This window comes from Felis catus, chromosome F2 (assembly GCF_018350175.1).
Source record: "Felis catus isolate Fca126 chromosome F2, F.catus_Fca126_mat1.0, whole genome shotgun sequence".
NCBI lineage: Eukaryota > Metazoa > Chordata > Mammalia > Carnivora > Felidae > Felis > Felis catus.
In genome coordinates this window covers 49589879-49602537 of record NC_058385.1, presented here as the reverse complement: position 1 = coordinate 49602537, position 12659 = coordinate 49589879, and the positions used below count along the sequence as shown (strand labels likewise).

The 12659-nt window shown below is 34.3% G+C and overlaps 1 protein-coding gene across 49 annotated transcripts in view; it reads right to left on the bottom strand.

The window, feature by feature from the left end:
• RIMS2 (regulating synaptic membrane exocytosis 2) overlaps nucleotides 1-12659 on the bottom strand; it is a 612755-nt gene that overhangs the window by 211920 nt on the left and 388176 nt on the right. For 32 of the 49 annotated variants that reach the window (XM_045050079.1, XM_045050046.1, XM_023248368.2 and 29 more), the window contains one exon: nucleotides 3881-3946. The exons of the other annotated variants lie outside the window; for them this stretch is intronic. In XM_045050079.1, the coding sequence (XP_044906014.1) occupies nucleotides 3881-3946 (66 nt within the window). The remainder of the gene's footprint in view (nucleotides 1-3880; nucleotides 3947-12659) is intronic. 49 annotated transcript variants of the gene reach the window in all.

Below are 12659 nucleotides of genomic sequence, written 5' to 3'. Positions count from 1 at the left end.
AATCTAAATAATTCCAATTCCCCTTTCAAGTTATAGCCTAGCTGTCTCCTCCATGACATCGCTACATAATGTTTACTACCACCATGTTGCCAAACATCAGTGATTCCTTAGTATGTTGTGCGTAGCTTTAAGTAGAGGTAAATACTAGGGGAAAAAAAAGTTAGGTGTGGGAGTAAATTTTTAAATATAAAAGGTATATTTACTAAAATAAAGGCTATGTCTTAATAAAGGGACATTAATACAAGGTAACATGATATCCATTCTAAATGTTGGTTTAAAGGTTGACTGTGTTTAAAAATACACAGTGACTCAGAGATCAATTTGTGCCGGTTAGCATAACTGGGTCAGAAGAAAAAGTGTTTTGATTCCCACTATTAGTTAATATTTGTCTCCCGAAACAATATAAAAGTTTAGCAAATATTATTTAAGCCTCTATTCATCTCTTCCAAAGAGACTGCCTTCATAATTTTTCATTTTACAACGTTGGGGTAAAGAGACCAAGGTTCTGATTCTTCACAGACTGGGGACGCCATGTGGAGTTTGCTACATTCATTCTAATCAGATAAGTGCAGATTTGATATAGCTAAACTACAATCCACTTGGAGCTATTAACATAATACTTATCCCAGAAGGGGAATTCCCAGACTATTGCAGTAAATGCCACCTTGAAATCCGGGCTGGGAAACTGGACACTTAGAGGGTTGGTGCTAATTTTCTTTTCTCCCCCACTGCCCCTCCCCCCCACCCCTGCTTCCTGTCTTCCTTCTTTCCCTCCCTCCTTCCGTTCTTTTTTCCCACAACTCTCAATAAAGAGATCACATTTCCTTTAAGTGTTCAGTTATTTTGGCTCAAGAAGGTGAGTTGGGGAAAATTTGGAAAATTTAGTTCAAAACCATTCCCGCAAGAGAAAGAGACGGATGCAGATTTGAACTCTGTCAAATAGGTAAAAGAAGAACAACGTAGCAAGGGAAATGCGGATATTTCTAAGAACGGATTCCACCTCTGGATATGTAAGTAAGTAAAGTGGAGACTAATAGGAAAAGGAAAAGGTGTCAAGAGAGTGGAGTTCTCTATTGAGATAAAAGAACTAGTAAGGTAAAAGTAGTTCAGTAAAAAATATATACGAGAGAATGATGTGTAGTTCTGGTCCAAGAACAAAGTATGTGAATTAAGAATTAAAAAAAAATTTTTTTAATGTTTATTTATTTTTGAGACAGAGACAGAGCACGGACGGGGGAGGGTCAGAGAGAGAGGGAGACACAGAATTGGAAGCAGGCTCCAGGCTCCGAGCTGTTGGCACAGAGCCCGACGCGGGGCTTGAACTCACCGACCGTGAGATCATGACCTGAGCCGAAGTCGGCGGCTTAACCGACTGAGCCACCCAGGAGTCCCTAAGATTTTAAAGGTAGAACAATTTCACATAAGATTCAGAGTATGGCTATGGCAGTGACTGACTAAAGTAGAATTGGGGATAATTCACTACCTCCAATTTGAGATGGCCAAGAAAGAAAGTGGGTGCTGAATAAATCATTCAGGTGAATACTAACATCATTCTGGCGGATGGCAGGGATTATGAAAAGGAAGACTAAAGCCAGGTGCTAAAATCTTCCGTGAATAAAATGGATTAATCAAGAAGTCACCAGATGATCTATATACAAAGGTACAGAGGTTGAGTTAAAGACAAGATGCCTAGAATATTATGGTAATAAACTCAGGGTAGGGATACATGTATATCTTCAATAATCCCAGAATCTCATAGAGGATTGAAGTGAGGATCAGAAGGACTGAGTAACTCAAAAATTTAGCAGAGTGCAAACAAATTATCAAAGTCCCTTTAAAAAAAAGCAAAGGAAGGTGATGTTAAGCTGAAAATTCAGTATAGTGTTTACTATTTCAGTGAAAGAGGCATATGGATCCCATAGGCAAAGATCTTACAGGTAGATGCAATAAATAAAACCATATTATTCTGGTTCTCAGTTTGGGTAATAGATTCATGGATGTTCATTTTATCATTATGCTTTACAATGCACACACATTCTTTTTTATGTATCAAACTGGTAATGAGGAAAGAGAGTATTTTTAAAAGCAACTAAAGAATTTCATTCTTACAAAATCCACCCAATTTTTCTAGGAGTAGATGTACATTAGTTTCACACACTGGCATCATTTAAATGATGGCAAATCTTACAGTAGGATATTTGATCACTTGTTTTCGATAACTGATTTTCCTAACTGTGTTGTACTTTAATATAAACATTAATGATATTGTGTTTCCTGACCATAGACAAAATTATGGCCCAAAAGGCAATTCAGAAATGTATCCTGCTAGGCTAGAGGTCAGAATTTGGGTAAGTATATGAAATTAATGACCAACCCAGAGCTGATCAAGAACTGATTCTACGTATGTTGGTTTGTTGAAAGAACAAATAATATAAAGCAATCTGCTTACTAATAATGAAGATAAATAGAATATTAACAAAAACTAATGTGGTACAAGATTTTAACTCACAGTTAAAGGAAGATACTAGAGTAATTAGAATAAGCCTATAATCAGTAATGTTTCGTTCATGGTATCCACTTTAAGGAAGGTCTTGGTCAATTATGAGGAGTGATGTAACTATTTCTTCACATTTTTATGACGTAAGTGTGTAACCACTGCAACTCCAAAATAGTCAAAAATAATATAGAGCAAAAGTAACAGTAAAAGATGTAACAAAAAAGAATTGTTTAGTATTAAAGCAAAATAACAGAAAAGAGGCTGAGAAAATGCAAAACACAATATAATACAGCAATTATCACTATCATATAACAAACTGGAAGGCAGTAAATGTCAATTACATTTACTGAAAGACATCACAAAACTTGAGTCATTAGGTATTTATTGTTGATGTTATGTCTTATGTTTCCTTCCACATTTATCTACATGAATTCAATCCTTAGGAATTTACTCATTAGTTTCAATTATTTTTTCTAAACTTTTAAATTAATAACTCTTAATAAATTAATAGTACAAAAGTGGTCACACATAACCCAAATCACTTTGAAACAATAGAGTGAGTACAGCATATAATCCTTTATCTATACTAGCTGAACCTGCCACATTATCACCGCCATTCTCTTCTCTGCCTGCAGGGACTCAAAATGATGTCACAGAACTAGTTCAAATCCCTGAAGCTACATAGAGCCTTGAGAAACTGTAAGCTTTTGGAGATGTTCTTTCCCTTCTCTTTCTAGTTTATCCTTCTTTCTGTTAAATGCCAAGTATCTGATATTTCCCTTCAATATAAGGAGAATGGTGGAAAAGTAGAAATGAATAAGGATTTTCCCCCACACCCAATATTCTCCATGGATCCAGGACTATCTATGACCAATGAGTAGATCACAGCCACCTTGGACAAGGTAACCATAAACTGATCAGTTCAATCTAAGTACTTACAGGACTGATTCCTCAATTGTGGTGAGGGGGAGATGGGGAATCATATTGTAACATGTATAAAAATCAATCAGTTCCTTCCATATATATATTTATGAACTCTGCTGAGGAAGGTGGCCAGTTAAATGCAATTAACTTTTTAAAATCTGTTATTCTATCCTTCCAGATAATCAAGAGTTAACTGTAATTTCTGATGAACTAAATTTTTAGAATGATCCAAGAAAGGATACTAGCTCATTAAAGGAAAGCTATATTTTTGACCTCTTACTGCAATTAAAATATTTACATATGCTATATTTTCTATTTTATAGTAAGATAATATTTCTATATTTCATTAATAATCATATATGTATATATAAAAAAAACAGAAACAGAAGTGAATTCTATCATATCAACAGACAGGCACATGCAATTCTATGAACAGACTCAATTGTAAGAAAAATATACCTGCCATCCCTGTGATGGTGTTCAATGGTCTGACTGTATCTGGAGCGAGGTAGAGTAAGAAACTGACTGCAAGCGTGGCAGAAACAAGAATAAAAATGAGACTCAGGAAAGAAATGAAAAGGTATAGTTTAATTTTAAAAAGTGAGATTCAAAAAAGATAAGCAGATAGTAAGCAAAGCAAATGAAAATTGTTAATAGAAAGCTTGCTCCTTCCTCCCAATGTCCATTGTATATGGCAGTGCTAAAGGTTAAGATAGCTAAGTATTCCAAAACAAACACACCAAAAAAGATAACAAATCAAGATTTAAACCAATCAGATTTCAAAACAAAATCTTATCAATTATCACTCAAACATCTTTAGCACCATCTATAAAATGTCATACAACATAGTTGCTTTCCCTTTTTTTAGGAGGAAAGAGAAGAAAAAAATAATAAAATAACGAGAAAGTTTAAGAAGAAAATAATAAAATAATAATAAAACATTCACTGTGTTTTTTTATATGTTTATAACATACTATTGGCTGTGCTATGTTTCATGCCCCATGACCACTTTACCCATCTGTGGTTGATTCTCTTCTTTCCATAGCGCTAATTTAACCCTTTTATCTTCTTAGAACCTTTCATGCCAAAACTCTTAATTTTGGCAGATGACCATTATATTCCAGTTAAAAAAAAAAAGAAAACAACCTTGAACTCGCTCAACTTCCCTATTTTATCTCTAAATATAGAGTACATATATTTATACCTTCATTTGCCATTTTTTTTGCACCTAAAGAAGAAACTTCTCTACTTGTAATCCTAACTTCCCACATAACCTTCCATCATTCGTGATTCTTTCATGCCTTCCTTTCCTGAACTGCATTTAATCCTAAAAAATAAACCCTTCATTGATCTCGCCTTCCTCTCAAAATATTGCATGTTTCTGCCTTTCCTTCACAACATTCGACATCTTAGCCACATCTACAATTCTTGTCACCACTTCATCATGCGTTCCTGCTTTAAGCTTACCACGATGTGACTGCAACCTCTACATTTCCCTTGAAGCTATCCTGTGAATGTTACCTGTGAAATCCTAAAAAAATCCTTCAACTTCTTGATCTTCATCATATTACATTTATTTATGGTGTTACACACTGACTTTCAACCTCTTCTTGACATTCTCTCTTCTCTTGGTTTTTGAAACATGATTCTCTGGCTGTTAAAAATAGTATTTATAGGGGCACCTGGGTGGCTCAGTTGGTTAAGCATCCGACTTTGGCTCAGGTCACGATCTCGCGGTTTGCAGGTTTGAGCTCCACATTGGCCTCTGTGCCAAGCTTAGAGCCTGGAGCTTGCTTCAGATTCTGTGTCTCCCTCTCTCTCTCTGCCCCTTCCCCATTCTCTCTCTCTCTCTTTCTCTCTCTCAAAAATAAAATAAACATTAAAAAATGTTTTTAAATAGTATTTATGTAACACTTAACCATGTAACAAGTACTCCATTTAAGTTTTGTCAACTTTATCTCATTTGTTTCTCATAACAACTCTTTGAGGTAGGGTCTAGTATTGCCACAGACCAAACAACTGAGGCTGTGAGTATCTGCCCACAGCCGGATAGTAAGTAGCTGGACTGGGATTCAAACTTAGGTCTTCCTTAAGCCAAAATTCAGGCTCTTATGGCCTGGTCTCCCGTCTAGCTGTTTCTTTACCCATTTCATTTACTGGATTCTCTCTCTCTTTATTCAATACTTAGAGGCAATGGGTTCCCAAGATGTGTTCCTCAAACTTTATATTCCAACACATTCTTTCTGGATAATATTATTTGCTTTTATAGTTGTAAACTCTCACTTTTTTTAGCTTTCATTTTTCTTTGGGTTTCACAGCACATTCCCAGCTGCTTCCTGGGCTCTCCACATGGCTGCCTGAGTGTCATGTAGATACTTCAGAAAAACACATGTTAATTTTGAGGTTTGAACAAGACACTTGCCTATTTGGACGTCTGGTGCTGCATTTGTGAAATGAGGGGGCTGGAGCAGTGGTTTTTAAACTTTCTTTTTGAACAGAAGATCACTGTTTGTTTGTTTTTTTTTTTGAACAGATTTTTATGTAAAACCAGCAATTAGGAATCCAATAAAATCAGAATGCCTGGCTAACAAGGGTGTGAGGGAATTAGTCCCTATGCATTCGGCTTCACCCTTAATCTACAACAGCAATCCTTCAGGTACCTCTTTAGAATCTAGGACTCCACAATCTCCAAAAGACCCTCTAGCTTCAAATATAGTTAACTCTCCCTTGAAACTTAGTATTCCTCTTCCCGTAATCCCCGTTTTAACTAAGGATTTAAATATTTACTTAATAAACCAACTTTTAAAAATCTCATAATTTGGGGTGCCTGGGTGGCTCAGTCTATTGAGTGTCTGACTTCAGCTCAGGTCATGATCTTGTAGTCTGTGAGTTCAAGCCCTGTGTCGGGCTCTGTGCTGACAGCTTGGAGCCTGGAGCCTGCTTCAATTCTGTGTCTCCCTCTCTCTGCCCCTCCCCTGTTCAAGCTCTGTCTCTCTCTCTCTCTTTCAAAAATAAACATTAAAAAAAATTTTTTTTAAATCTCATAGTTTAACTCCTCCATTTTCCTTATTTTCCACATTTAATTGATTTATAAACCTTGCTAATTCTAATGCCTAAATAACTCAGATTTATCTCTTCTTTTTCTTCTGCCACTACTGTAAATCAGGTTTACCAAGTCTACTGAAATAATCTACCATTTCCCTTCCTTCAAACCCAACCCTTTCCTGATGTAATCTATTCTTCACTCTATTTGAAGTATATTTGCAAATTATGCTTCTGATCATGTAGAAACTTTGCTCCAAATCCTTCAATGGTTTCACATATCAAATATAAGTATATATATTCCCTTACATGGCATACTAATTAAGTTCTAAACTACCTTCAATCTTCATATCCTATCACTTCCTATCTCCCCTACTATAATATTTTATCTAGACACACCAGACCATGGAAGATTCTCTAAATATACCCCCTCCCCCCACTCTCCTGACTCCAAGACTTTGTTAGTGCTCATCACTCTGCAAAGAATGCCATCATTCTCACCATGTCCCCACTTCATGGCCTTTGAAAATTCTACTTGATCTTTAAAGTCCAATTTGCCTTTGAAGCTTTTTTCCAATACTCAAGCAAGTAATTCTCTCTCCAATCTGTTCTAATAATATTATACTTAGGCCTTACAGTCTTCTATGTTTTATAATTAGTTGGTATATTATATAATATAATTAGTTGGGATATATGAGCTGGTATAATTAGTTGGATCTTCTGTTCATCTAGGCCAGGATAATGTCTATTTTAAATCTTTGCACACTCAATCAGTACATTTTGGATTGAATTAAAAAGTAAAAACGGAATTATGCTATTTCCATGGTAAGCCTCCAAAAACAGCAATGGTTCACATAATCATAGAGACATTCTAGAAACGTAAACAGAACATTACAAACTTTTGTAGTATAAGAAAATAAATAAAACAGTATTCAGAAAAGAATTTCCTGGCCCTACGGGGTGGAAATAATACCCAACAGTTGTGATGTTGGGATTTATTGCCTTAAGAACAAATAGATTTTCTCTGAAAATAACTTGACCAATGAACAGAGGTAAACTTCAAAGCTTATTAAAATTTTCAAATTCATAGAACATATACATTGTCATCCAATTTCTTACATTTTCCTTGAGGAGCCTGTGATTAATTTTGTCTCTATAAAGAAAAAAGGAAACATTAAGGGAGGACTACCTTTGTCAAACATCAGTTTATTTCCCTTTTTGTGATAGTGAATTTAAATAGCCTGAGGAATGCTCATATTAAGTGTTATTTCTGGGTGTGTCATTGAGGATGTTTCCGGATGATATTAACATTTGAATCAGTGGACTCAGTAGATTGTCCTTCTCAGTCTGAGTGAGCATCATACAATCTGGTGAGAGTCACAGCAAAACAAAGTAGGCAGAAGGAAGAATTCCTCCCTTTTTCCTGCCTCATTTTAGAGCTGGACATGTCTTATCTCTCTGGCCCTCACACGAGGATTTCCTGGCTTCCCTGGTTCTCAGGCCTTCAGACCTGGACTGAATTATACTATCATTTCATGGGTCTCCAGGGTGCATAGATCAGATGGGAGGACTTTTCAACCTCCTCCATCACTGTGCGAGCCAATTCCTTATTATCTATCTATTCTACTGGTTCTGTTTCTCTGGAGAACTTGGAATGCATACTTTTCTATAGTCATGTTATTCCTCTTAACCTAATCTGGTCATGATCCCCCTTAAGATTCTGTTGAAAACTATAAAAAATGCATGGATGACTAGTACATAAAATGAACCACACTGTTTTGGTAGTAAAATCTACTTAAGATCCAGAGATTTATCTAAGACTCTTTGCCACATCCACTCGGTACAATTTAAAAATATTTCATTTACTCTTCTCAATTAAACCATGCTTACTTTTCTTCCAAGATTAATGGAATTATTAAACCTAAGCAAACACTACTGTCTTGAATATACATAATGAGTTAAGTAATGACTTAAAAAATAATGTTAAAAATCGTAATTCATCCAATCTTTTTGAATTTTTAAAAAAAGTTGAGCAGAGTAAAAGAAAAAAATAGAAAATTTAAAAAATTACTAAATTTTAAAAACTGAAAAAAGGGATTAAGATTCAAAAATCATAATGGAAATTCTCAGTATTCAAAGAATTGAACTGGATTACTGATCCAATTTCTAGACACACTTCGAGTCTTATTAAGAAATAAAATCTTTAAAGACAGAACAAAATTGTATTTATAATGAATTATCCTTCCATTATATCAGATGAGCCTGAAGGTCCCCTTTTAAAAACCACCAAACAAACAGGACTGCAAAAGGAGGAAATAAAATATCTCATTCTGAAATAACCTATAGCTTTTGAAAGCAAAGTTTCCAACAATCTCACCTTAATGCAAAGCTTTCTGTTCTGTGTCTTTTATATTGTTAATGTTTTGCTACTTTGTAGTTCCTAAAATTAATTCAGTATGATCGAGGTATGTTAAAATTTACTCCTGAAGCATAATAAATAAAACATATTATTTTTGCAACGAGAGGGTTTTTTTTCATTTACTTTCTCTGTATTTTCAAACTTTCAGAGATATGGTTCCCTCATAGTTGATAACTAAAAAGACCAAGAAAACGATAAATAGTTATGGGTCAGTTGGACACATTCTGGTAGCTGGTTGGCTGACAAAAAGTAGAGAAATGGCCTAAGTGTGTGAGGTATCCTAGAGATCCACATAACATGGCATTTTTCTTTTTAGAATATAAATGCACAACAGAAAAACACTTAATGAAGTAATATATCTTAGGCCAGTGTTAATAGTATTTTTTGTCATTGTCCTAAAAGTATACTGCATAAAATTAAAGGTACCCAATATATTTTGGTCTCCAGGACAGACGTAAAAATGAATACTGCAGGATATCTCTGACATGTTACAGAAATATTATCTAGTACTCTATAATTATTCTAATACTAACTTAACTCATGTAAACAAGCTCTTGAAGTGATTTCTAATATGAAAGCCACATAAGTTGTCCCAGGAAACTTATGTTCCTAGTAGTAGTTACCAGGATTTACCAGAGAAACAATGATCCAAAAAGTATGGGGGCGGGGGGATGGAGAAGAAGATGAATAATGTTATAATTCATCATTTTAGCTAATAGCCCTGCATCCAAGTTTCTGAGTTACTTGTAAAGAACCTATTTTCTTTTCAACACAGAATAGGATTTTGACTAATGATAACAGAGATGTGCAGAGATATAAAGATCCAATCAAATGTTGATATAGGATTCTTTTTAACACCACCTATAAGGATATGAATACTATATTTCCTCATATCACTTAGTTTAGCCAGACACTATAAATTAATGCTGAATAGTAGTATTTTTCATCCAATATAGCCAATGTAAAAGTCATTATCTTTAGGCACAACTTTCCAATATGTCAAGTCTTCATTCACACTGGGTCTTTCTGATATATATGTGTGTTCTGCCTGTGTATTTATGCTCTTGGTCTCTCCTGAATAAACCTCTCTGTTTTTCAAGGTCCAACTCATGTTTCTACGCTCTAAAGCTTTTTTTACAAATACCTGTATTAACTGATTTCTCATATTTCTACTTAATAGGCACATTAAAATGTCATTTATCTGTAAGCCACAAGATCCTCTAAAATGTTAAAGGTAAGGCACATGTTTTGAGTACAAATATCCAAGTTCAGTATTGCAACCGGAGGTGCTGTGTCATTTAATCTACCCAACAACTCTATGAAGTTGGTACTATGTTCTAATTTTATAGATAAAGAAAACAAGCGTCAAACATGTTAATTTTCCCAAAGTAACACAGCTAGCAAGTAATAAAAAGCCTAAATTCAAACCCAATGCCATTTGGTTCCAAATCCTATAAAAGAAAAGAGTATATTAAATAGAATATTCTGGTCCAGTGCACCAATTATTACTGACAAGAAAAGTTAATGCACTCCTCAAAATGCCTAAATTTTACTTACTATCTCAAAGGAAATTCTCTTTTAGGTTTTTTAATTAACAGTATTACTGACTGACTCTATAAAATGCTATTCACAAAAATTCACTGTAAGACTTCTAGGGTATTCTTACCTTCTAAACAGTGCATAAAAATTACGATGCCTTCACATGCATTCTATTATTGAAAATCTTTTAGAATATTTAGAATATAAAGGATAAAACAGAAATCAAGAACCCATTGTTTAATAATGTGATAGGCTACCTAACATGGATAATACTATACTTTTTGATTTTTGATTCCTCATGTTAATAAGTAATTATTACACAGATAACTCAAAGCTAATATATTAGGAATAGTTTTGTAGTCCTATATAAAAGAAATTCTATTTTACTAATTAAAACAATTTTAGGGGCGCCTGGGTGGCTCAGTCAGTTAAGCGGCTGACTTTGGCTCAGGTCATGATCTCACGGTCTGTGGGTTCGAGCCCCGCATCGGGCTCTGTGCTGAAAGCTCAGAGCCTGGAGTCTGTTTCAGATTCTGTGTCCCCCTCTTTCTCTGACCCTCCCCTGTTCATGCTCTCTCTCTCTCTCTCTCTCTCTGTCTCAAAAATAAATAAATGTTAAAAAAAATTTAAAAAAAAATTTAAACATCTCCCAATTAGGAGTAATTGTAATCTGGTAATCTATAGCACTCTAAAGACTTGCTGAAACTTCAGGGATCAAATGCTTCCAAAACCTCTGAATTATTTGAACATTTTGCCAAAGTGAAGATTCATAAAGTTATAAAATAAACAAGAAAAATAAAATGACATATCAATTATGACTATATTAACTATATACCAAGGATTGGACAGCAACTTTTTTTTAACATTAATACTATGGCCTTTTGTCTTAAAATATTGATAAATTATTATGTGTTTGATATAATAGTGACAATTTTGTTTGTGAGGATAATTCGAGAGGTTAATTTTACTCTGTTCTTCTCTGCAAGATTTAGACCATATTGTCTTCAGAGAAAATATCAGGTCCATTTCTCCTTAAAGAAAAACTTTACATAAACTTGAAGGATTTAAAGTCATTTCAGACATTTTTTTCTTTTGTCGTGTCCTTAACAATCTTTCAAACAGCAAAGAGTTTATGAACTGCTACATGAATCATTTCCAGAGATTATCAAACTCATTAGAATTCTATAAGGCAACAAAAGTACTCGTTCACCCAGCCTAATATGACTCCTTCCAACTCCTAATCATGCCAACCAGGGATCTTTCACTTAGTATTGTACTTGATGTGAAACCATTTCTATAGGCACCATATCTATAATTACCCCTAAAAACACAGATCACGATGAAAAAGTTAAACAAATGAAAAAGAAATAAAATACTACATTAACTTTCATTTGACAACTCATAACGATATTAATTTAATAACTTCCTACTTCTTAGATCTCAGACACAAAAACCAATGATTGTTCGCCACTATTGAAGACTATAGATAGACGTTCCCTATCTTTTCTTTTGGAAAAGTGTACTCAACCCGATAAAATTATAAGCCCGAATTGACTATAACCCTTGATTTAGACAAAAACAATTAAATTCATAAGTACTGACAATGATAAATATTGGGAACTTCTCACATCAGTTGATTTAAATGTCTTTTTAAAAATCGGTTTAGGATGCACACAAAGCGACGGCTGAGTTTCCTTGTTATTTTATCATAATATTCTCTGAAGAGTAAATTAAGCTTTCTTTCCTAATCCTCATCTCAAACCCATTTGATAGTGTGGGGGAAATATCATAGCATTTTTCATTTTATATATAACCAAACCAAGAATTGGAGGGTTAATCAATTGGCTTAACTTAAAAACAAACTAGTAGTAATTATCATATGCATTGAAACATATGCCATTTCTAAGTATGTCACATTTAGTGGGGCAAATTCAGAGAATTCCTCCAAATCCAGCAATCGACAACCATAATGCTTTAAGATGCGGAAAAGGTTTACTGAAAGCCATGAGGAAAAACCTCTTCATGAATCAGTTTTTGTGTTGGTTTCCAAAACAAACCAGGCTTGTCTCGTCAAAGTATTTTTACAGGTCATGATTGGTTATGATAATGTTAAAATAATAAAACATGTCATTTTCATTATATTGTCCTTATAACCTCATGTGAAAACTCACTAACTTAACTGGTTTGAGTTAACAAAGGACCAAAACGGCAAGAGCAAGATGACTTTTTTTTTTAAAA